This window comes from Coenobita brevimanus, chromosome 60 (genome assembly GCF_032717465.1).
Source record: "Coenobita brevimanus isolate Jiangsu-jjx chromosome 60, ASM3271746v2, whole genome shotgun sequence".
NCBI classification, from domain to species: Eukaryota; Metazoa; Arthropoda; class Malacostraca; order Decapoda; family Coenobitidae; genus Coenobita; species Coenobita brevimanus.
In genome coordinates, this window is record NC_137013.1 from 28764582 (window position 1) to 28790812 (window position 26231).

General features: G+C 43.4%; 1 protein-coding gene across 1 annotated transcript in view; it reads left to right on the forward strand.

Annotated features, from left to right (window-relative positions):
• Uba3 (Ubiquitin-like activating enzyme 3) overlaps positions 1 to 26231 on the forward strand; it is a 114137-nt gene that overhangs the window by 13125 nt on the left and 74781 nt on the right. Inside the window, exons 3-6 of the mRNA XM_080274847.1 lie at positions 5948 to 6149; positions 7318 to 7465; positions 16783 to 16899; positions 17592 to 17775. Of these exons, the coding sequence (XP_080130973.1) occupies positions 5948 to 6149; positions 7318 to 7465; positions 16783 to 16899; positions 17592 to 17775 (651 nt within the window). The remainder of the gene's footprint in view (positions 1 to 5947; positions 6150 to 7317; positions 7466 to 16782; positions 16900 to 17591; positions 17776 to 26231) is intronic.

Here is a 26231-nt window from a genome sequence, read left to right on the forward strand (position 1 = left end):
TTCTCCACCAACAGTCTGTTATTCCTATCTTTCACTCCCCTACTATTTCCTCTTTCACACTGCCTTACTGTCTTTACCTCCTTCCAAAACAATTTCTTACTCTCTCTCCATTTCACACTCAGATTTCTCCCAAACTCTTCATCCACTTTCTTCTTACTCTCCTTCACTAGTCTCTTCACCTCCCTTCTCCTGCTCACAAATACCTTTCTCTTCTCTCTCTCATCTTCTCCCCTACCTCTACTCGCTAACCATTCACTATATGCCTTCTTCTTTTGTTCCACAGCTTGTTTCACCTCATCATTCCACCATGCTGTCCGTTGCACACCCTTGCATCTCCTCCTCACTCCACAAACCACCTCACACGCTGCGCCTATCTCTTCCGTAAATATCTTACATACGTCTTCCACCCCTTCCATCTGCTCGAGCTCATACCTTCCCAGTCTTTCTTCTACTATGCTCTTATACTCTGCCACTTTCTCACTGTCTTGCAAAATCTCCACTCTTCTCACAGGAGCTGTTTCCTCCTGTCTTCCCCTTTGTCTCCTCATCCATTTTCTTTGCAGCTTTACCTTGGCCATCACTAAGTGATGGTCCGAGACTCCATTCCCCCACCCTTTCCACACTCTTGCATCCAACACTTGTCTTCTCATTCGCTCATCCACACGCACGTAATCTATCATTGCCTTTTCTTTCAACAAGTTCACCATCCATCCTCGTCATTACTCTCCATGTATACCCGTGGATCATCTTATGCCGGAAGTAGGTGTTGGCTGTTGCCAACCCCCTACCAGCACAGATGTCCACCAAAGCACTACCATTCCCATCTACTTCAACTGGCACACCCCACTGACCAACCACTCCATCCACTCGTACATTCCCAACTTTGCCATTCATGTCTCCAATCAAAAGCACTCTCTCGCTCCTCTCAGATTTGTCCATACAGTACATGCTTCTACTCTCGCCCAAAACTCATCTTTCACTCTTGCCACTTGGTCCTCTGTCGGAGCATACACTTATACAATCGCCCATGCTTGTATACCTACTTTCATCCTCACCCATACAATCCTTGCACCCACTGTTCCATACTCTCTTATATTCTCCTTCCACTTCTTGCTTATCATCAGACACTCTCCCTCTCTTGCCCTCTCATTCTTATTAACTCCCGCACATATACCTAAACCATATTCCCATTCTCTCACCTTTTCACCTTTTTCCATTTAGTTTCAGTCAATCCACATATATCCACTCTTGCATCCTCAAGCACCTGAACAATCTCTCTCTCTTTCACTTCATCATTCACTCCTCTCACATTCCATGTTCCCACCCTCAGAATGTCCTTTGTCCGTTCCTTAGTCGTCAATGTATGGTCCATCCTGGTCCGAGGCGCTTTATTCGCTTGTTTAGTTAGTTCTTTTTTATGGGGTGGGGCACTAACTCACCACCAACCCTTTTAGTCGCCTCATGCGACAAGCAGGGATACTGGGGGAGTATTCTTGAAACCCCCCTACCCCCAGGGGGTAGTCAATTCTCCCCTTTTACAACATATATTTTATGATATGAAATTTTAATATTTTGGAAGACATCCATGACCCTAATTAGGACATGCTGAACTACTTATGCATTGGTAGGTTGTACACAGGCATAGACACCTCTACTAGTGGATGATGCCCTTTTCAGAGTGCTCATGCCATCTGTTGATGATATAGTTAAATTTAGGCTAGACTTATCATATTGGAGAGGGTTAAATGAAGCCCTAATAAACCCCTGAGAATGCACGAGACCTTTCCTACATTGTATAAATCAACTGGTAAAAGGAAACATATACTAAATACAGTATAAGGTGACCAGAGTCCCGCTTTTAGGCGGGACAGTCCCTCTTTTTGGACGTCCGTCCCGCTTTTTTAGCAAATTATCTTAATTGTCCTGCTTGTAGAAACTTACTGTTGCATTAGATATAACATGACCTTCTTTTATGAAATGAGGATGAATTAGAAAAATTATGCATAATCCTAACCAAGTGAAATACCGAATTATTAAAATAAAATCTGTAATGCTCACTAGCTGGTAACTGTGGTCGACCCATTCACTGTACCATATGGTATGTTCAGAGTTCGTAGGAGACGTTGTGTTTGATTAGCAGCCTCAGTTTGAGGCGTTGCGCAGCAGCGGTCGCTGTCACATTAGGCAATTTCTATCTGTCTCTCTATCTATCTATCTATGTATCTATTTGTTTCTATCTACCTATCTATTTATATCTATATCTATATCTATCTATCTATATTCATACAGACAGACAGACACACACACACACACACACACACACACACACACACACACACACACACACACAATTGAGGAAGTAAGGAGGATAGGGCCTTATAAGAAAGGGGAAACAAGACCAATGAGAGTCAAGTTTACATCAGAAAGTGTAATAAATGAGATACTTAAAGTGACCTGGAAATTAAGCAAAGAGGCGGGGATGGAAAATATTATAATAAGAAAAGATCTGAATGAAGAAGAAAGAGAAGTTTTAAAATCATTAAAGGAAGAAGTAAAGGAAAAAAATGATAAGAGGACAGAGGAAGAATGTAATACTTTTTTTTGGAGAGTATTGGATATGAAAGTAAGGAAATGGTATTTAAGGAAATAGAAGTGAAGGAAACTAGGGGGGATGGTTGTGAAAGATCAGAAGTTGAGGAAGTGGTACGGACAGAGAGTAGGAGAGAAGAGGGTATTAATAATGTCAAAAATAATTTGAAGGTGATATATACTAATGTTGATGGTTTCATATCGACAAGGATCGAAATTAATGATTTCTTGAGAAAACATGAACCTGATGTCATGTGCTTTGTAGAGACCAAATTAAGAGAAGATATTGATGTTCATTTGGGAGATGGTAAATACAAACTGTGGAGAAAAGACAGAAAAGAAAAAAAGGGAGGAGGAGTGATGATAGCAGTGAAGAACAACATAAATGTAGATACTGTGGAAATGGGAGAAGGCAGGGCTGAAGTGATATATATGAAATTAGAAACTGGAGAGAATGTTAAAAGAGATATGGCGGTAGTGTATGTTCCCCCAAAGACGAGAACATGGAAGGATGACGAATACCATGAGATGTTGTCAGATATGGCTAGCTACTTGCAAAAAATAATTGAGAAAAGCAATAATATAATTTTGGTGGGTGACTTTAATTGTAAAGAGGTGAACTGGGAGGAATGGTACTCGGGAGGCGGCGAGGATTCGTGGGGTACTATGTTATTAAATATAATAATGAATAATGTGATGACGCAGTGGGTAAAAGAAGAGACACGGTTTCGAGGTGAGGACACACCAGCAAGGTTAGATTTACTGTTCACCAAAGAACCCGATGTAATAGAATCATTGGAATATCTCTGTCCTTTGGGAAAAAGTGATCACGTGGTCATTGAGTTCCAGATGTTAATAGGAAACGTCGAGCCAAGAGACGAGCTTCATAGACAGGGAAGATACAACTTTGGCAAAGCAAATTTTACAGGATTGAGAAACTTTTTTGAAAATGCGGATTGGAGAAAATTCAGAGAAACAAGAGAGATACAGAGGAAGTGGGATATCTTTCTAGACCTCTATAATTTGAGAGTGGAAAAATTTGTACCAAGAGTAAGAGGGAAAGAAAACAGGAAAAAGGAGTGGTTTAATAGAAGGTGTATGATAGCCAAAAAAGAGAGAGATAAGGCGTGGAACAATTGGAGAAAGAGAGGTAACGACAGAACAAAGGAAGAATATAAAAGAACAAGAAACGAATACACAAGAATACGTAGGGAAGAAGAAAGGAATTTTGAAAAAGGTATAATTGACAAATGCAAGGATGAACCCAAACTGTTTTATAGATTTGTTAATGGCAAACTGAAACAAAAGGAAGGAATCACCAAGCTGAAAGTAGATGGAGAGGTCTTTAAGGATGCGGCAATGCAAGCAGAAATAATGAACAAACGTTTCCAGTCAGTTTTCACTAAAGAAAAGGAGCTTGTGGAAGGGGAGGGAGTGATTAGAAATGTTCCGGTGATGAAAGATATAAAAGTGGAGGTGCAGGAAGTGTATAAATTACTGGAAACTCAAGATGTAAGGAAAGCCCCAGGACCTGATGGAATTTCTAATTGGGTACTGAAGGAATGCAGAGAACAACTGGCGGATAAAATTCACGGCTTAATTGTATGCTCACTGGAAGAGGGGAAAGTGCCAAAAGAATGGAAGAGGGCAAATGTGGTACCAATTTACAAGGGAGGAAACAGGGAAGAACCCCTGAATTATAGACCAGTGTCTCTAACCAGCATGGTCGCAAAATTGTGTGAGAGAATCCTGAAAGACAGATGGATAAAATATCTGGAAGAGATGAATATTTTGGCTGAATGTCAGTTTGGATTCAGAAGTGGAAGGTCATGTGTTTCAAACTTGTTGAGCTTTTACTCAAGAGCGATTGATGTGGTACAGGAGAGAGATGGTTGGGTGGATTGTGTGTACTTAGACTTAGAGAAGGCCTTTGACAAGGTACCTCATAAGAGACTAATGTGGAAACTAGAATATATAGGAGGACTAAAGGGGAAACTTCTGGAATGGATGAGAGACTTTTTGAGAGACAGACAAATGAGGACAGTAATAAAGGAAAAGATGTCTGGATGGAGGGAAGTAACAAGTGGAGTCCCTCAAGGCTCAGTGTTGGCACCAGTAATGTTCCTGATTTACGTAAATGATATGGTAGATGGAGTGAACAGTTATGCGAGTCTGTTTGCTGATGATGTAAAGATCTTGAGAAAGATAGAGGTTGAGGAGGATTGTAAAATACTGCAGGAGGATTTGGATAGGATACACAATTGGAGCCGGACGTGGGAAATGAAATTTAATGTAAAGAAATGTAAAATATTGGAAATGGGTAAAAGTAGCAGGAGACCATCACTGAATTATTTTTTGGGTAATGAATTAATCACAAAAAGGAGAGAAGAGAAAGATTTGGGAGTGCTGGTCCAAGATAGTTTGTCACCAGAAAAGCACATTAACAAGATAGTTGGAGAGACTTATAAACTCTTGACTAACATAAGAGTAGCATTTCATTATATGGATGAGGAAATGATGAAAAAATTGATAGTGGCCATGATCCGCCCCAGATTAGAATATGCAGCTTTAGTGTGGTCCCCACACAAAAAGAAAGATATAAACAAGATTGAGAGAATACAAAGAACAGCAACCAAGATGGTCCCCAGCCTGACAGACCTGGTATACAGAGAGAGGCTGGAAAAACTGGATTTGCCTTCGTTAGAGGAAAGGAGAAAGAGGGGAGACATGATTGCGGTGTTCAGGACCATGGTTGGAGTAGATAAAATTGACAAAGAAGATCTGTTTGTATGGGATAAGAGAGCAACAAGAGGACACGGAATGAAATTGAAAAAGTCAAGCTGCTTGAAGGATATCAAGAAATATAGCTTTCCTTACAGAAGTATAGACTTATGGAATAGCCTGGACAAAGAGATCGTCCAGTCTAAAAACTTAAACGAGTTTAAAGTTAAATTCGACTTATTGAGAAACAGCGACGGAAACCCACGAGCATAGTACATTCCGTGTATATCACAATTAGGTATATTCTTAAATATTTGGAACGACTTAGACAAAGAGGTGGTGCATGAGAAAAACATTCATGTGTGTAAAGGTAGACTTGATAAATGTGGATATGGAGACAGGACAACACGAGCATTGCTCAATTCCTGTATACTACAAATAGGTAAATACAAATAGGCAAATAGGTAAATACACGCGTGCTCGCGCGCGTCCTGCTTTTAGGTCCAATAAATCTGGTCACCTTAACTAAATAGAACATCACCCAGATTCAAAGGATTAATGAAGACAGCCTATACTCCCCCAAATTATTTATTCACTGTGTTGTCAGTAGTACCATGCCTCATTTTCCACACAACAGGAGCAGGTGGCTTAGGATGTGAGCTTCTAAAAGACCTGGCACTGATGGGCTTTACCAACTTACATGTTATTGATATGGACACCATCGACCTCTCCAACCTGAACCGGCAGTTTCTCTTCCGAAAGAAGGACATTGGCCGACCCAAGGCAGAGGTGGCGGCAGAATTCATCAACAACCGCATCCAGGGCTGCCATGTCACTCAGTATCCTTGAAGCTGCAGGGGATTAGCCATTTGCTTTTCTTCTTCCTGGCAATTGTCTTTAATGGACATAACATGAGACTACTGTATAGATACTCTGTCCACTTTAATTTGACCTATAGATGCCATTTCTCCAACCTGAATGGTGAGTGGTAACATGAAATTAACATTAGAATATGATGCTGCTCAAAAAGGAAGTGCTGTGCATGTGGTGAGAGCCATAATATGCACTTATTTGGCCATAGTTTTTTTTTTTTTTTTTTTTTTTTTTTTTTTTTAAGTCCATCCCCTTCCTTCCCTGACCCAAAGATTGTGGAGTTGGAATCCCTACCTCCTGCAGTCAGGATTATGTCCATAATCCCATAAATATGGTGACATACTTCTATTCTGACCATGTCAGATGATTTCATCCAGCTTAGGAGAGCACATTAGTAGTGAAAGGTATTAATAAAGACTGTGCTGAGTGTTTGCTGCTCAAAAAGTCTCTCCTAAGCTGAACAAAACTGTCAGGAGGTAGCAAAAAAAAAAAAAAAAAAAAAAAAAAAAAAAAAATCACTGAAATAGTTAGGCTGCTTTTTTTTTTTACTTTGTTTTGGTGGACTTTCGCTGATCTGCCCCAAATTAGGTAGCAGTAGTTCATCAAAGATGGCTGCATAATATTGATGTTGAATATATTACATATTTTTCTTTTGCTTTTCTTCTTATTAAAATATTGGTTACTTTCAGCCAGTGGATGTCATGTTACTGTGTTTTTGCTGCCACCAGCCAATTTTATTCAGACTGGTAGAGGACAGATATATTTAACTTAAAAATGACAGTTTCGTGAATCATATTAACTACGCTAAGAAAAGGTAATAATTCATCAGCACCAAATATAATGAAGCACTTAAGCAACGTTGGGTCTGGTTAGTACTTCGATGGGTGACCGCCTGGGAACACCAGATGCTGTTGGCATCCCTACGTGTCAAGTGGGGTTGGTGGAGGATTAGTGCCCCTCCCTGTAAAACAATTAACTCTATGCCCTTGGCCACCCCGTTTGGGATACATAGCGTCTGGCAATGAATGAATGAATGAAAAACTTTTGAGTGAAAAAACATTCAAATAAGGACTAGCTATGCTCCATTCCCAGACCAAATTCCCTCATCGCCTGTCCTTAACCACGCCCTCCCAGCTACTTCAACAAGATACAGGACTTTGGTGAGGACTTCTACCGAGGGTTCCACTTGGTTGTGTGTGGCCTGGACTCCATCGTGGCAAGACGCTGGATCAATGGGATGCTGCTGTCATTGCTCTGCTATGAAGATGGCATGTTAGATCAGGTCAGTGTGGAGCAGAGTGGTGGTGGTAGTAGTAGTAGTCGCAGCACTAGGCTCATCCGAACATGAACCAAGTGGACTGCAGACTGAAGTTTCCCTCTTCCTGCAACTCACCATTTTCCTTTTGGGAGCTAGGAAAGGAATTGAGGAACATTTGCAAAGCCAGGCAGCATAGCAGCATGGTTTTATCACTTCTGCCAGAGTATAATGGTAAACCGTATTGTATATTGTATTCCCCTTGTCTGTGATGGGTCTCCTCTAAGCGAAATATTATTATTTCCTATGGTAACTATCTATGTGGTTGTGTCCAGGAATATAAGAGGAAGATTGTTGGATGTGTGAGTTTTGAGAGGGGAGGGTGGAGGTATGTGTGACCACTACCTGGTGGAGGGAAAGTTGAAAGTAGGTATGAGTCAGGTGAGAGCTAGGAGAGCTGGGTATAGTAGGGAGGTTTTGAAAGTGAGTTGGATAAAAGAGAGTAGATGGTAGAATATCAGGAGAAGTTGAAAGAGACGTGGAACACAGTGAAAGATCAGGAAAATGGCAGTGTGGAGGAGGAATGGCAGTTGTTTAAGAGTGCTGTGGTGAGGTATGCAGAAGAGGTGTGTGGTGTGAGACGAGTGGGTGGTGGTGCAAGAATGGGATGTGAATGGTGATGCGAGGAAGTAAATATGGCTGTAGCTGAGAAAAGATGTGCATGTGAAGTGTGGCTACAGAGGATGAATGAGATGTCATATGAGAGGTATAAGGAAAAGAGGAATAGGGCAAAAGGACTGTGTGTGATGCTAAACTGGCTGCAGATGAGAGGTGGGGTAGGCGGTTGACTGAGAACTTTCAGCAGAATATTAATTGTTATGTTAGGAGGTGAAGAGGGTACGAGGGGGAGAGTTTGGGAAGGAAGAGCAAGTAAAAGCAGAGGATGGAAGGATGTTACTTGAGATGAATGCAGTAAGAAAGAGATAGGCAGAGTATTTTGAAAGATTGTTAAATGTAGAGAAGGAAAGGGAGGGTGAGATTGTGACAGATGGAAGGGTGCAAGGAGTAAATGTGTTGGGAGAGTTGAATTATTCTTTGATCAGGATGGAGGAAGTGCAGGAGGCAGTAAAGGAGTTGAAAGCAGGAAGAGCTGCAGGTATGGATGGGTCAGCTGTGGAATGTCTGAGGCAAGTTAAACTGTTTATTGAGTGACAAGTAAGATTGCTGAATATGTGTATGGTGAGCGGTATTGTACCAGTTGACCCGGCAAGTGCGTGTGTAGTTCCACTGTATAAAGGTAAGGGTGATAATTATGAATGTACGAGTTGTAGGGGTATAAGTCTGTTGAGTGTTGTAGGTAAGGTGTATGGTAGTGTTGATTAAGAGAGTTAGAGAGGGTACAGATGGAGTGATTGGTGATGAGCAGTGTGGCTTTAGGAGAGGGAGGGGATATGTGGATCAGCTGTTTGCTGTGAGACAGGTGCGTGAAAAGTATTTAGCGAAAGGTAAGGATGTGTTTTGGGTGTTTGTGGATTTAGCAAAAGTGTATGATAGAATTGATAGGGAGGCCTTGTGGACTGTTTTGATTTTGTATGGATTTGATGGTAGGTTACTAAAAGGAATGAAAAGTTTTTATGTAAATAGTAGAGCATCTGTAATAGTGGAAAATACTGTGAGTGAATGGTTTCCCATGACAGTGGGGCTGTGGTATGGATGTATGATGTCACCTTGATTGTTTAGTATTTATATGGATGGTGTTGTAAGGGAGGTGAATGTGAAAGTGTTAGGTGGAGGTTTGAGTCTGGTGAATGCTGATGGTAGAGAGTGGAATCTGAATCAGCTGCTGTAGTAGTAGTAATAGTAGTTGTTCCCTAGGCAGTCTGACCGAACAGCCCCGAGTCCCTAAGGAAGACCATGGCCGAAACCGGGCTTTCCCACAGAGCTCTCAAAAAGTGTATGTTATGTTGTTGGCGTAGATGATTGTGTGCAATGCAGTCTTCTATAATGTGCTTAATAGTATGGGATGCTGTGTTGCATTCTGGACATGCATCAGTGACGGAGTCATCCAGCCTCTTCTGGTAACTGAAGAGGACTGGATGGTGCCCACATCTCAGCCTGGCCAGGTGGACCCTGTCCTCACGAGGGAGATAGGATTCGGAGGGATGGACATGAGGAGGCCGTGCATGCAGCTGTGTGTTGTCTTTAAGTGACTGAATGGAGCCGTGAGTGATTTAAGTATGAATATGGTTCTGGAAGCTGGTCTGAGGCAGGCGAGGGGGAAGAGATGACAGTATTTGTGTATGATATCGTGTGCTGGGTGTTGTTTTGATGTTCCTTGGTGTGGGTGGATGTGCTGCCATGTACAGTAGTGGATATTGTGAGTTTGTGGAGGCTGCAGCAAGAATTTGGGTGCCTCTCATGTCTAGGTGATCCTTGACTTTGAGGACTTTGGTTTCTTGATGTAGGTGGTCTGTGGGTGTAGTAGCTGTACAGCCTGTGATTATTATTAGACCCATGTTCTGTATGGTCTGTAGAGTGTTGTAGTGTGTTTTCGTGAGGTTAGGAGCCCAAGCAGAGCTTGCATAATTCGTCACTGAGCGTATATATTGTTTGTATACTGTGGTGGTGTTATCTTTGTTGTGTCCAAAGGTTGTGTGGGCAAGTGACCTCAAGGCATTGAGTCTTGATGTTATTTTATTTTTAATGTTTGTCATCGTCATCATCATCATCATCATCATCATCATCATCCAATCCTACATTGTCCCATGAGGAGCTTAGGAGCCCGGGGCTAGGCAGTTGGTCCTGACATTTAAGATGAGAGTGACCAGCCTCACTCATCCCTGAGTGGCATTACATGAGCAGTCATCCCCAACCACCCCTTGGATATAAACCTTCACCGGCTCAATCCGATTGGAGCACAATAATTACCCACTAAACCATCAGGCTCCAAAATTTGGTTATATGGTTACCACCCAGCATAGTAAATGGTTTCCTGGTGCACAGGAAACCATTTGGCTTGTCACTCAGTGTAGAGTCACCCACAGGCTGAAGGAAGTGGAAAAAATGAAGGAAAGAAAGACAGAAGAGGGAGTGTACAGTCACCCGTAGGCAGAAGGACAAGGAAAGAATGAAAGAAAGAAAGACAGAAGAGAATAGAAGGAAAGAAGGATGGAGAGGAAAGGGCAGACACCTGAGAGCAGCACTACATCGAGTGAGTGAATGGTGAGCGCCCCCACCTACTTAATGTTTGTGATGTGTTGTTTAAATGACATTGATGTATTGTGTGTTATACCAGGGATTTTGTGTGTGTGTGTGTGTGTGTGTGTGTGTGTGGAAGGGGGGGTAGAGGAGTGTTGCATAAGGTGAGGTGTGGAATGTGACTGTGTACTGCTGTCCAGTTTGTGAGAAGGGTTACTGTAGACTTGGCTGGGGCTATTTTGAACCTGTTTGTGGTGAACCATTCGTGTAATGTGTTGAGGTAAGGTTGGAGGATGTGTGCAGCTGTGTTTGCATTTTGGTGTGTACAGGTGAGTGTTGTCATGTGCATAGGAAGCTATGTGTATCTGTGGTGTGTGGTGTGTGGGTATGTCGTGCATGTATGGATTACAGGGTGTAGGGGACAAAACAGATCCTTGGAGGATGCCATTTGTGAAGTTTCTGATGTTCTAAGACTGACCGGCAAATGTTACATGTGCACATCTGCCTGCTAAATAGTTTGCCAGCCATCTTTTTGTGTTATTGTGCATGTTTGTGTTGAATATTTTGTTTGTGAGGTTGTGGCGGGGGATGGCATCAAAGGCTTTGCTAATGTCTAGTGTGACTAGGAGTGTTCTGTGTGGTGGCCTAGCTGAATTAATGCCATCAAAAACTTTCTCTGTAAGGTCTGTAAGAAGAGTGTTTGTGGAGTGTAGTGGCCTAAAGCCATGTTGTGATTGGGCTAGGGGGGTGTGAGGTGTAACTAGTAGTATCAGTCATTCAGTGACTTTAGAGGGGGTGCAGAGGAGAGTGATGGGGTGGTGTGAGGAAGGTAACGTGGGGTCTTTGTTGGATTTAGGGATAGTGATGATAATGCCATGCTTCCAGATGGTGGGTATTGTGTTGTGTGAGTAGCTGTAGTTTGGTATGTTGGTGAGTGCTTGTATGCCTTGTGGTCCAAGGTGTTTAAGGTGAATGTTGCTTATGTTGTCTGGTCCACAGGCAGATGAGTGCTTAAAGTTGTTAATGATGTGCTTCGTCTGGATGTAAGTGAAAGGTTCGTAGGCTGAGTCTGTGGGGAACTGTCTCTTACGTCGGATGATACGTCGGTCTTCGGAATGGGGGTTCAGATGGCTGACTTGTGAAAAGTGATTGATGAGAGTGTTTGCTTGTAGTTTGTTTGAGGGTATGGTGTCTGTTGTTGTGATGGCAGCGTGTGATTGTGTGGTGTTGCTGTTGGAAAGTGTGATGCTGGTTAGTGTTTTGTAGAGTTTGCTGATGTTTGTTTTGTGGTCAAGTGTTTGGAGGTAATTTTTCCAGTGTAGTGTTTGCTGTTCTGATATTGTTTATTTGAGCGTTGAGTTCTTGTATTTGTTGTACGGTGTCTTGTGTTTGGGGTCTTGAGGAGTGTCATAGTGTGTCCCATTGACCAATGAGGCCTTTAATTTCTGGTGTGAAGTTGGGGTTGTCTCTCTTTCTGTTGTCTCTAGGGATGTGTCTTTTATTTGCATTTTATATAATTGTATTGAACGTGTGCACAGCGGTGTTGATGTTTGTGATGGGTGTACTGTTTAATGTTTCGAAATGTTGTTCTGTTTCAGTTGTGAAGGCCTCCCTGTTGGCGTTCTTATAATTAGTGTATGTGGCCAGCTGGGGTGATTCTGGTTTTGATAGTGATGATTGGGAGGTGATCAGATCCAATGGTTTTGACCACTCTCTAGGATGTTGTGGGGGCAAGGTTTGGGGAACAGAAGGTGATGTCTGGGGATGATGGGAGGAAGAGGACTTTGTTTGGGATATGGGTATGTTGTTGATTACTCAGTATGAAAAGATGATCTGTGTGGGATTAAAGTACCAGCCCTCAGTCTGTGTCGGGATTGTTGACATGCCAGGCTGATGCCTCGGCGTTGAAGTCACCACCCAGGATGATGTTGGGTATGTTAATGATGTGGTGTATTTGTGGAGAGTAATTATGTGGTACTGTGGGGGACAATTAGGGGGATATGTTTGTTGGCGATTGTTATATGTGATTTGTTACCAGTGCATATTTTAAAGAAAAAGTGAGCAGATGGAGAGAACACTTTAAGGAATTGTTGAACATACAGGATGGAAGTAATGCGAGTATAAGTGGCTGGGGAATGGCTGGGAGAAGGAGGGAGGTGAGAAGACAGGAAGAAATCAGTAGGATAGAAGTTGTGGAAGCAGTGAAGAAAGTTAAATTGGGGAAAGCCCCAGGAATTGATGGAGTGTGTGGTGAAATGCTGAAGCATGGGGGAGAGATTGTAGTAGAATGGATGTGGAAGTTGTGTAGATTGGCCTGGGAGGAAGGTAGAGTCCCGGAGGATTGGAAGTCAAGTATAATTATTCCCTTGTACAAAGGAAAAAGGGAAAAAGAAGTGTGTGGTAATCGTAGGGGCATTTGTCTTCATAGTATACTGTAATAGGAAAAGTGTATGGTAGGATACTTATTGACAGAGTTAGAGAAAGAATAGAGGAATTAGTTGGAGAAGAACAGGGAGGCTTTAGGAAGGGAAGAGGTTGTGTAGATCAGATATTCATTCTTAGATCTTTAGTGGAAAAGTTTTTAGAGAAGGGAAATTGTATGCGGCTTTCATGGATTTGGAGAAAGCATATGACAGGGTGGATAGACAAGGATTGTGGAAAGTATTAAGAATATATGAAGTAGATGGGCGTTGTTGAATGCTGTGAAGAGTATGTATGATGGTGCTAAGGCTGCAGTGCGTGTGGATGGTGAACTAAGTGAATTTTTCTCTTTGAAGGTTGGGTTTAAACAGGGATGTGTCATGTTTCCATGGTTGTTCAATCTGTACATGGATGGGTAATAAAAGAGGTACAAGGTAGGGTAGTGGATGTTGGGGTGGCCCTGGTGAGAGAGGACAGTGTTTGGAAACTCCCTGTACTGTTGTTTGCAGATAATACTGTGTTGTTGAATGAAGACGAAGGGGAGCTGCATGGCTTGGTGGATGAGTTTGGGAGAGTGTGTAAGAAGTGGAATCTAAAGGTGAATGTAGGAAAGAGTAAAATGATGGTCTTTGAGAGAGGTGAAGTCAGTGAATGTACAGCGAGGTTGGATGGTGAGGAATTGGAAAATGTGAGTACGTTTAAGTACTTGAGTAGTGTGATGAGTAAGGATAGAGGTTTGGAAGGTGAAGTGCTTGAAAGGGTACCGCAGGGAAGAAAGGTTGCTGGTTCTTTGAAAGCAGTGATAAGAAACAGGGAAGTGAGCATGGAAGTGAGAAAGTTACTACGTGACAGTATTGTGATACCAACTCTAACGTATGGAAGTGAAGCTTGGATGTTGTTGGAAAGACACAAGTCAAGAGTGAGAGCAGTGGAAATGAGTTATTTAAGAGGAGCCTGTGGAGTCACATGGAGAGACAGCCTGACGAATGAGGATATAAAGGAGCGTTGTGGTGTTGATGTGGATGTGATAGGAAGCGTTATGAGGAACACACTGAGGTGGTTTGGCCACGTGGAGAGGATGAAGGGTGAAAGACTGACGAAGAGAGTGTATGTGAGTGAGGTGGAGGGGGGAAGAGGGAGGGGGAGGCCGAGGATGAGATGGAGGGATGGGGTGGAGAGGTATATGAGAGAGGGGTGTGTGAGTTGGGAGCAGGGCAGTGAAATGGCAGGGGACAGGGCGACGTGGAGGCGTTTTGTTTGTGGCCACCCCAAACGGGATTGAGGCGTCTGGCAATAGATAGATAGATAGACAGCATATTTTAATTGATTGCATATCTGTTGAGGTGTTATGTGGGGGGAGAAGTGACTGTGTGTGTGCACTAGTATCTGGGAAGTTAATGGATTTGTGTACCAGGATGCTGAGTCCACCGCCACCACCATGGGCCCGGTCTTGTTGAATGGTGGTGAAGTTATGAAATGTAGGTGTTTTTTGTGTTCTGTGTAGTTTTGTTTCTTGTAAGATGGCAATGTGTATGTTTTGTTGTTTGATGAATTGTGTGAGTTCTTGTTTTTTGGTATTTATGCCATTTATGTTTAACACCAGATGCTGTTGGCATCCCTACGTGTCAAGTGGGGTTGGTGGAGGATTAGTGCCCCTCCCTGTAAAACAATTAACTCTAAGCCATTGGCCACCCCGTCTGGGATACATGGCGTCTGGCAATGAATGAATGAATGAATGTTTAATTGAAGGATGTTTATGTTGTGTGTGCGATGTGTGTTGGCTGCTGCAGCACGGGGGGGAGGTGGTGGTGTGGGTGGAGGGGAAAGGGTAGGAGAAGGTTGTGGTGGAGGTAAGGGTTGGGGTGGATTAGGATGGGGTGGAATGGGAGAGGTTGGGGGATTGGATGGTGTAGGAAGGATTGGTGGGTTAGGCTGAGGGGTTGTGGAAGAAGTAGGAGTAGGGTTGGTGGGGGGGGGTAGTGGGTGGGAGGAAGGAACATAAGGAGCAGGTCCAGGTGTTTGTGTAATGTTTTCTGGATGGAAGTGTTGTGCAGGTGTAGTGGGTCCAGTTCTTGCAGGAACTTCACTGAACTGAACCCTTTGTCTGCTGGCTCGATGTGATAGGTTTTGAGCATGTTGGACATATGTATTTGTTGGTGGGTCTTGGATTGCTCTCAGTGTCCCTGGCTAGAAGAAGCTGTCGAGAAATGACCGCCGGGGAGGCATTTCTCGGTGCAGAAAAAATGGTGTTGTCGTACATGTTGTGCTGAGAGGTGTGGTACTTACCTGGGCAACCGAAGCCACTCCCAGGCACTCGGGCCCCGTGAGGGGCTGGGAGATTTTGCGGTGGTTTGGCCGCCATACTCTCCTCCTCTTCTCTTCAACAGCCTCTGGGGGGTAGACCCACGGCAAAGACGCCACCATTCCAGCTGCTGTTTGTGGATGATACTGCACTGGTGGCTGATTCGGAGGAGATATTGAGACACTTGGTAGAGGAGTTTGGAAGGGTGTATAAAAGAAGGAAATTGAGAATCAGTGAGAATAAGAGTAAAGTGCTGAAGTGTATGAGGTTGGTAGATGGTAGGAGGATTAATATAGTTCTGAATGGTGAGTTGCTTGAGAAGGTAGAGTGTGTTAAGTATTTAGGGTCACATGTTGCTCTTGATGGAAGATTAGATATAGAGGTGAAGTTTAGAATGATTGAAGTAGGAAAGGTGCTGGGAGGAATGAAAAAAGTGTTTAGATGTTGTTCACTTAGAATAGATATATAGAGAAGGCTGTATGAGGGTGTAATGGTACCGACTGCATTATAGGGGCTGAAACATGGAATATGGGTGTAGCAGAGAGGAAGAGTTTGAATGTAATAGAGATGAGGTGTCTGAGGAATATGTGTGGAGTGATGCATATGGATTGAGTGAGAAATGATGAAGTGCGAAGGAGAACTGGAGTTATGTGGGAAATGGCTGAACGAGTTGAACAGAAAGTGTTGCGATGGTTTGGGCATATGGAGAGAATGGATGAAGAGTGATTGGTGAAAAAGATAACTGGATCAGATGTGAGAGGTTTAAGGCTGAAAGGAAAACAACGAATAGAATGGATAGTCAGAGTGAAGTGAATGTTAGATGTGAGAGGGATGTCTATAGAGCAAGGATGAGTGGCTGTGCAAGATAGGGATGACTGAAGAGATATTGTGAATGAATAAATGGTGACGCGGCCTTGAGGGGATATTCTCCCGCAGTTGGTCTGATTAGCTGACCAGGTGAGGTGTGGGTAAGGAGATGGGTCCATTATGATGTGGCAGGGGTAAACCAACTTTGCTGTTGGGCCCTGCTGCTGATGTTGCTGCTTGCACTGTGCAGTTGACCCTTGTGTGGTGTGGTGAGGTAAGGATCTGTCTCTTCTCCCCTTGGGGCTAAGTACAAGTAAATATGTGTGTGTGTGTGTGTATACATGAGTAAATTGGGAGTATGTCATCCTATCTCGGCTACCCCCACTCTTTTGGGGAAAGCAGCCTAGGTAAATAGATAGATAGATCTGTGTATCTGGGTACTTAAAATTTATTTATCCAGATGCTTTAATCCCAAAAAGGTGGCTAAGGACAAATTACTCTTATGTTAACTAGTCCTCTGCCATCAGGCTGCCCCTCCTTCAACTCACACCACCATTACCCATATGGCTCTCAACTCTTTAACATAAACATAATATTAGCCTTCAATATGTTGCAGAGTTCAGTAATCCCACTGGTAGATGGAGGGACAGAAGGGTTCAAAGGTAATGCTCGCGTGGTGTTACCGGGCCTGACCGCCTGCATCGAGTGCACTCTTGATCTTTTCCCTCCCCAGGTTTGTGCATTTGAGCTTTGGTGCATGTGTATTACAGAAGTAGTCCTCTGATTATACCTTTGGCTGGCTGATGCCATTACATTACAGTGATGTTCAAAGATACTGTATCATAGTTGCGTACATTTATATAGCTATGTACCCTTTCCTTTGGCTTTTACTGGTTGTACAGTACTGTACAGTATTATCACAAACAGTACATTGCATGTAAATGACATTATGCTGTACTCAGTTACATCAGTTCACTGCATGGGATGGTCCTGCAGTGGTGGTTGCTTGCCTATGGTTGATGGGTCTGCTTAGCCAGACAGACTAGGGTTGATCAACAACAATAACTATGGTAGCCCTCATTTATAGTTGTTTCACTTGAAGTTTTTTCATTTGAAGCTGATGAATTGACACATGTTTTTCATTTTAAGTTGCTCATGACTATTTACAAAATTGTTTTGAAATCAGAAATTAGCTTTTTTATGAGTGGTTTCACTTTAAGTTGTATTTTTGTCTGCACACATCCTTGATATAAGTGAAGATTGGTTATGTTTAGGTCAGGAAAGGTAATAATTCTTTTAAAGTCTTTATTGACAAACTTAGCAGTATGTACTGTACACTGTTAATTAAGGACATCAACTCAGATGTCATATCTGTTGTTGGGTATTACTGATAAAGAAAATTTGTACTTATTCTCCCCTCTGCAGGTAAATTTCCCACTGTGTACGATAGCCCACACGCCACGACTGCCAGAACATTGTATTGAATATGTGCGGATCCTTCTCTGGCCTAAAGAGAACCCCTTCAATGAGGAAACACCCATTGATGGTGATGACCCACAGCACATCAATTGGATCTTTGAGAAGGCACAGAAGAGAGCAGCGGAGTATGGTGAGTCCTGATATCACGGTGCCATGAAATATTCAAATGGAAGAATCATGCCCACATTTAGAAAAGTTATTTATTGAGGAAACACAACAGTTTTGGCCTGACTGGGACCCTCCAGGTGTCTCCCCAGTAAATAAATAGGGTGGATGTGTGCTGGGGGGATGTACTGTAAATATGGTTGCCGTTATACAGTGGTAGAGATTGTATGTTTTGTTATAGATGCAGTTTTATTATATCTGGTTGATTATTGGGTCATTTTTTGCTATTGTATTGTCACCTGCATGTGAATTATGTGACAGTGGTTTTTTGTGGGTTCTGCAAAAATTTGGAAAGAAAATGGTCATCCAGTCAGTCCTTGCATTAAGTCAAGGTTGTCTGTATCTGTATATCTTTAGTCATAATCCTGGAAGGGGTGGCCACAAATGAATTGCCTCTTTGTCTTTCTGTCCCTCGCCATCAGATTGCCTTTTCTTCAGCTCACACCCCCTCACTCATTTATACAGGCAGAACATTAAATAAACAGCTTCAAGTGAGACATGGAGCCTCTATGGTACAGTGGTAAAATGTGCGTTTTCGTACACTGAAGAACGAGGGTTCGCACCCCACCAGGGTAAAAAACTTTGGGAGCGTTCTTCTGGCCACGTACTGCATTGGCGGACACGAGGGGTGCTCTGGTTGAACCAGTGTCGCACACTGTAAAGTATGCTTTCACCCAGTCAGCTTTCACGGGCCGATTACATTTGGTTCACAGACTACACACACATCCAAAGCCATTCCAACACAACAATTACACTTACAAACACTTCTCACCCTACATACAATCTCTACTAGATAGCCTAAGCCACTTGGTAGAGGTGCATTGGCTGTATCGTCCCCACTTCGGTAGGGATAGGCCGGTCCTGCAGTGGACACTCAAACAGCTGATGAGATGAGATGAGATGAAGTGAGACATGGTCCTCTTTCATGATTGATGGGTTGAAACCACAGTAACACATTAATTTCTAAATTCATAGCAATTTTATGATAACTTGCAAGCAGCTTTAAGTGAACAAAGGTGTTAATTTGTCAGTAACATAATGGTCCATCAAATTCAAGTGAAATCACCCTGGGTGGAGCAGCTGTGGTGTCCACCCAGGAGCCAGATTTGCTCCTATTTTACTGCACCTTGCCATGGGAAGGACCTTGGTCTGACCTTGGCGAGGTGGTGTATACCACAAAGGAATGTTGGATCTCTACACTGTATGTACTGTACTGTGCTTTGCCTGTAGTATTACCCCACAGAAGCAGATACTTACCTTTGGTTGACAGATCTACTCAATCAAACATACTGAGGTTAAGCAGCAACAGCCCAGTGTACATTATGATGTTTGAGAACCCACTGTACACACTAAAGTCTATGTAAGCCATGAACAACAGTGACCCAAAACATACCCATCCTAATTTTGGGGGGAAAATGGGATGATAAGGAAGATGATATGAATGATAGCCAGCCCTTTATGTTGTTCTAAACTACAACATACTTTCTGATTATCATCATCATCATCATCCAGACCTCTTTTCCCACCCTAGGGCAGGGTGAGGAGTAGCAACGTCCAGACAGCCCAAACTTGCCCGGTCCAATGGGCCATGCCTCCATTCACTCATCATTCAAGCCCCTGGAATCCTGGCTGTATCTGATATGCCTGAAACATTCACCACATTCTGTAACCTCACATAAATGTATCCGATTAAGTCAATCCGGACACAGCCACGTTAAAAGGGGTGCCAAATCCCTGATCATGCACTTCTTCTCACAACTTTCATCCAGCCAACTCGATCTCTTGTCAGTTCCCTAGCCTCACCGACTTCCAAACCTCTCTTCCTCACATACTCATCTACCATATCTCTCCACCTTCTCCTTGGCCTGCCTCACCTCCTCCCTTCTTCAAATTTGCTCAGATATACCTTTTTCACCACTCTATTGTTGTCCATTCTCTCCACATGACCATACCATCTCAGTACACTGTCTTCGATTCTGGTGTCCACCGACTTCCTCACTGCACATCTTTCACAAATCACATTATTTCGTATCCTATCTACCCTCTGTATTCCACATATGTTCCTCGGCAGTCCCATCTCCACTGCTCTTACTCTTGATTTTTAATTTTCATACCACACCATAGTCTCACATCCATATGTTAAAGTTGTCACTAACACTCCATGTAAACCTCATGCAGCTGCAACACTCAAGCCTCTGTTTCTTATCAAGGCCTTCATTGCACCAGCTACTTTTCTTCCATGTGTCATTCTACTTTCAACTTCTTTAGCACATTTTGCTCTCTTTTCTATCACTGTACCCAGGTATTTGAACTCTCGCCAATTCCAGTCTCTCTCCACCTGCTGTAACATCACACTGGGAGTCACCTTCTCTCTCTCAATAACCATCACTTTACTCTTTTCTACATTTACTCTCAAGGCACAATGCTTACAGACGTCAGGAAAACTCTGCACTAGCCTGCCAAGTTCTTGTCCGGTACTTGCAAGCAGTACTGTATCATCAGTATACAACAAATTTAAGATATTCCATCCATCACCATTCATTACCAACGCCATCCCTCTGTCCACTACTCGTGTTTTTACTTCTCTCATCACCCCATCCATATATATATTGAACAACCATGGGGACATCACACAACTTTGTCGCACGCCCACACTTATCGTGAACAATTCACTTAGATGCCCATTAACCCTTACACATGCTTCACTACCATCATTAAAAACTCTTGAGGGCACCTAGCAGCTTACCCTGTACACCGTACATGTGCGAAACTTTCCATAATCCTTCTCTGTCCACTTTGTCGTATGCTTTTTCCAGATGCATGAATGCCATAAACACCTTATGGTCCTTCTCAGAAGCCTTCTGTCTCACTGCAAATATTTGATCCATGCATCCTCTGCCACTTCTAAAGCCACCCTGTTCATCACTCACTAGGACTGTGATATCTCTGTTACTTTCGTTTTCGTTTTCGTTTTCGTTTTTAAAGGCTCCAACATGCTTGCATGTGTCGGCCTTGGTCACCTAATGGCGGCTCTCCATGCTGCACGATCCATTGCAGCCTCCCTGTTCAGTCCCTTAACCCTAAGGTCACACTTAATGACCTCGTCCCATGTCTTTCTCGGTCTACCCCTCATAACCCCACCCCCAATATTAACACTTCTCACCTTCCTCACCCAACTATCATCCCCCATCCTCTCCACATGTCCAAACCACCTCAATCTACCTCTCCTCATCACAACACCAATACACTCCAGTCCCATCCTACCTCTCAACTCTTCCATTGTAAACCCAGCCCCTCCAGGCCTTGGACGCAGGGACGCACTGCACATCCACCTAATCATTGTCATTTCTGTACGTCTGAGCCGGCAAATGTCTTCCTCCTTCACTGCCCAGGTCTCACTGCCATACAGCATTACACTCCTAACACACGCTGCATACAAACACCCCTTAGCACGTAGGGAGAGCCCCCTCAATGTCAGGAGAGGCAAGAGCTCCCTGAACTTCTTCCAACCACTTCTCACCCTAGCCACAGAGCTAGCTCCAGCCCCACCTCCAGCACACAACATGTCTCCTAAATAACAAAACTCTTCCACACACTCAAGAGATTCACCAGCAAGTTCAATTCTTTCACGTCTGACGATCTCCACCTGCTCACCCCGGCACGCCGTACACATAAAATCAGCATTATCTTGCAGTCTACCTCTGATACCACTACATCTCTTATGCACCCATTTATCACACACACCGCACAAGATGGAATTACTTCCCACGCCCTTGTGGCAAACTGCACATGGCCACTCTCCCTCGTCTTTGACAGTACCGCCACCAACCCTAGATATCATCACTTTTGTTTTATCTGCATTTACCCTTAAACCCTTTTGCCCCATACCATCTCTCCACTTCCTAAACCTTTCCTCCGCCTCCCTTTCATTCTCTGCAATCAACACCAAATCATCAGCATACAACAACTCCCACGGGAGTCCGTTTCTAAAGTCACGTGAAAGGGCTTCAAGTACCATGATAAACAACATGGGACTCAAGACTTACCCCTGATGCACACCAACATTCACGGAAAACTCATCACTCAAATCTCCATTCACTCTCACCTGGGTGTGAGCACCCACATACATGGCCATAACCACCCTAACCAGCCACTCCTCCAAGCCAAGCTTTCTCATTGCCCACTTCACCACCTCTATAGGGACTCTGTCAAAGGCCTTTTCCAAATCAACAAAAACAAAATAAAGATCCCTTCTCCTACCAATATATTTTTCCTGAAGCTGTCGAACAATGAATATTGCATCAGTGGTCCCCCTACCTGGCATAAACCCAAACTGCATCTCATCAATATTCACTCTTTCTCTAATCATACCTTCTAAAACTCTCTCCATTACCTTCATTATCTGATCTAAAAGCTTTATACCTCTATAATTCCCTCTTTCCAGGGCATCACCCTTCCCTTTATACACATTTACAATTACACTCTTCAGCCAATCATCTGGGACAACACACTCATAAATAATCCTATTTATCAGGTCAGTGACTAAACTCACCCCTATATCGCCCGAGGCCTTCAACATTTCGGCAGTCAACCCAGACACACCTGCTGCCTTCCCCACCCTCATCCTGCCTATTGCCTCACTCACAGTAGCAGTATCAATCAAAGGCCAAGGGCCAGACACTGGATCTGCTGGCTCCAAACCTTCCCTGTCCCAGTCAAACTCCTCATTCAACAACCGGTTATAATGCTCTCTCCATGCATCTTTAATATCCTCACTGTTCACCACTACCCTTCCTTCATCATTCTTCACACACTGCTCACCTATGATATCCTGATTATCCCTCTTCACCTGACCTGCCACCCTAAATATATTTTTCCTTTCCCCATGATTTAGGTTATCAAGTAATTGTCTCTGTGACTCAGACTTTGCCCTGTATACCTCTCTCCTAGCCCTACGCTTGGCAGCCAAATATTCCTCTTTGCTACCACCCTTCTTCCATTCCCGGAAAAGCCTTCTTTTCTCCTTAATTGCAGCTTCTACACCCTCATCCCACCATGAAGTTACTTTATGTCTTGGTGGTCCTCTTGTCCAGCCGCATGTTACATCAGTAACTCTCAAGAAATTGTTCTTGAGGGCTCTGTACTGTTCATTAACGCCTCTGTCTACAGCTCCCTGTTCAGCCACCACTCTCCTCAACTCGCTATAGAAGGCATCCCTTACTACTTGGTTTTTCAGCTTCCATATTTTCCTCCTAGGTACATAAGTCCTCTTTTTCATCATTTGTTCTTTAAGCACCATATCACAAATCAGTAGTTTGTGCTGCTGCACACACTCCTCACTTCCTATAACTTTAACATCCCTCACTAACCTCCTATCGGCCCTCCTAACCAGAAAATAATCTATCTGACTGCTATTTCCCCCAGACTCATACGTAATTAACCTACTGTCTCTTTTCCTAAAATATGTGTTGCACACAATCATGTCCGTTGCCTCCCCAAACTCGAGTATCCTCTCCCCTTCTGCATTCCTTAGACCATATGCACAGCCCCCATGCACTCCTTCATAACCTTGGGCTGCTTCACCTACATGACCATTTAAGTCCCCTCCCAAAATCACTATCTCATCATCCCGCATACCACCCACTAACTTTCACAATAATAATTCTTCTATGTACCTTCCCTACCACACTCAATAAACTTATTCCACGATACTTTTTGCACTCACTTCTCTGACCTTTATTTTTGTACAGGGGTACAATCACAGCCTTTTACCACTCTACAGGCACAGTTTCACTCATCCATGCATTCTTACATATCTCCAACAAGCACTTCATTCCATTCTCTCCACTACACTTAAGCATCTCTGCACACACCTCATCAACCCCAGCTGCTTTCCCATTTTTCAGCCGCTTCACAGCACTCTCCACCTGTGCGAGTGTCACGTCTCCCGGCACTGCATTCCTTCTCTGCACACCCCCAAAACCAATCATGTTTACAGCCGCTCTGCTTTCTCTATTCCCATTCAACAGGCTTTCAAAATATTCTTTCCATCTGGTCCTTATTTCATCCCCATGGGTTAATTATCTACCACCTACATCCTTCACACCATCACATTTCTTTCCGCTTTCACTTCTACATTTCCACGCCTCTTTCCAGAATAACTTCCTATTTTCGGAGTAGTTCATGGTGGATGGGGGTGCCCATCATCCACTCACTCAGTGTAGAGATGCCATATGATCTCTTCTCTGAGTGACAAGGGAAATGGTTTCCTGTACCCAGGAAACCATTTACTGTGCTGGGTGGTAACCATATAACCGGGGTTTCTGGCAGGGTTAAGTGTCCCCCAGACTCCTCTATCCAAAATCACTTAATCATGGCAGTCGTTTCAGAGAGCCTCGGAGGGCCCAATACCTGCCCAGGGCCCCAACCAAATGGGCAGAGTCGTATGGCCATGTGGAATGTGAGAGGTGTGAATGAGGAGAGCAAGAGGGTGGAAGTGGTGAATGTGTTCAAGAGTGCGAGATATGCCTTGATGGCATTGTGTGAAACAAAGATGAAAGGGTGTGAAGTGGAGGAGTGGGAGGGTGTGAAATGTGTAAGATCAGGAATGAATGGGCAAGGAAGATACAAGGAAGGAGTTGCTTTGTTGATGAATGAGGTGTGGCAGAGTGGAATGAGAGACTACAAATGTTTCAGCTCGAAGTATATGTATATCAATTCAAGTTTGAGAAGGTGAAAGTGGCAGTGATTGTAGCATATGCACTGTGTGAGGACAGGAGTGAGAGAGAGTAAAACAGGTTTTGGGTTGAGCTGGATGAAGTAGTGGGAGTAATGCCCAGGAGCTATAAAGTGATCGTATTGGGGTATATGAATGGAAGAGTAGGCACTGGTCCTGAGGATGACACAACGAGTTGTTATGGAGTACCAGGAGAAAATGATAATGGGAAGATATGTGTCAGGAGAGGAGGTTGTGCATTTGTAACCCATATTTCAAACACAAAGATGCACATAAATATACATGGTATAGAGGGAATGGGGATCGTGTTGAAAGAAGCCTGATTGATTACATGCTCGTAGAGAGCTCTATGATGAGAATGGTTGCTGATACGAGGGCCGTGGGAGAACGATGTGGAGGTCTGTCAGATCATATGATTGTAGTATGCATCAAGCTGAGAGGAGTGAGGTGGATCAGGAGAGAGAGGAGCAGTCAGGGAGAAAGACTGAAAGTTCGAAGCTGAGGATCAAAGAAATGGCAGATGATTACAAAACCAAAGCAGAGGAGGAGTTAGAATCAGCAAATTAGAATTAAATGGATCTGGACAGCCTGTGGAATGCATATAGGGATTGCTTAGGAATGCTAAAGCAGTGTATGGTGTGGCAAGAGTAACAACAAAGAAGAAAGGTATGGCATGGTGGGATGAGGAGGTTAAGAGAGCGCTGGAGGAAAAGAGGAAGAAGTGGCTGGAGTGGTTACAGTTCAGGGGTTCATTTGAAATAAGAACTGAATATATTGAGAGCTAGATATTCATTCTTAGATCTTTAGTGGAAAAGTTTCTAGAGAAGGGAAAGAAGTTGTATGCGGCTTTCATGGATTTGGAGAAAGCATATGACAGGGTCGATAGACAAGGATTGTGGAAAGTATTAAGAATATATGGAGTAGATGGGAAGTTGTTGAATGCTGTGAAGAGTATGTATGATGGTGCTAAGGCTGCAGTGCATGTGGATGGTGAACAAAGTGAATTTTTCTCTTTGAAGGTTGGGTTTAAACAGGAATGTGTCATGTCTCCATGGTTGTTCAGTCTGTACATGGATGGGGTAATAAAAGAGATACAAGGTAGGGTAGTGGATGTTGGAGTGGCCCTGGTGAGAGAGGGTAGTGTTTGGAAACTCCCTGTACTGTTGTCTTTCAGATGATACTGTGTTGTTGAGTGAAGATGAAGGGGAGCTGCAAGGCTTGGTGGATGAGTTTGGGAGAGTGTGTAAGAAACGGAATTTAAAGGTGAATGTAGGAAGAGTAAAGTGATGGTCTTTGAGAGAGGTGAAGTCAGTGAATGTACAGTGAGGTTGGATGGTGAGGAATTGGAAAATACTCGTATGAGTACGTTTAAGTACTGTACTTGGGTAGTGTGATGAGTAAGGATGGAGGTTTGGAGGGTGAAGTGCTTGAAAGGGTACAGCAGGGAAGAAAGGTTGCTGGTTCTTTGAAAGCAGTGATAAGAAACAGGGAAGTGAGCATGGAAGTGAAAAAGTTACTACACGACAGTATTGTGATACCAATTCTAACGTATGGAAGTGAAGCTTGGACATTGTTGGAAGGACACAAGTAAAGAGTGAGAGCAGTGGAAATGCGTTATTTAAGAGGAGCCTGTGGAGTCACATGGAGAGACAGGCTGACAAATTGAGGATATAAAGGAGCGTTGT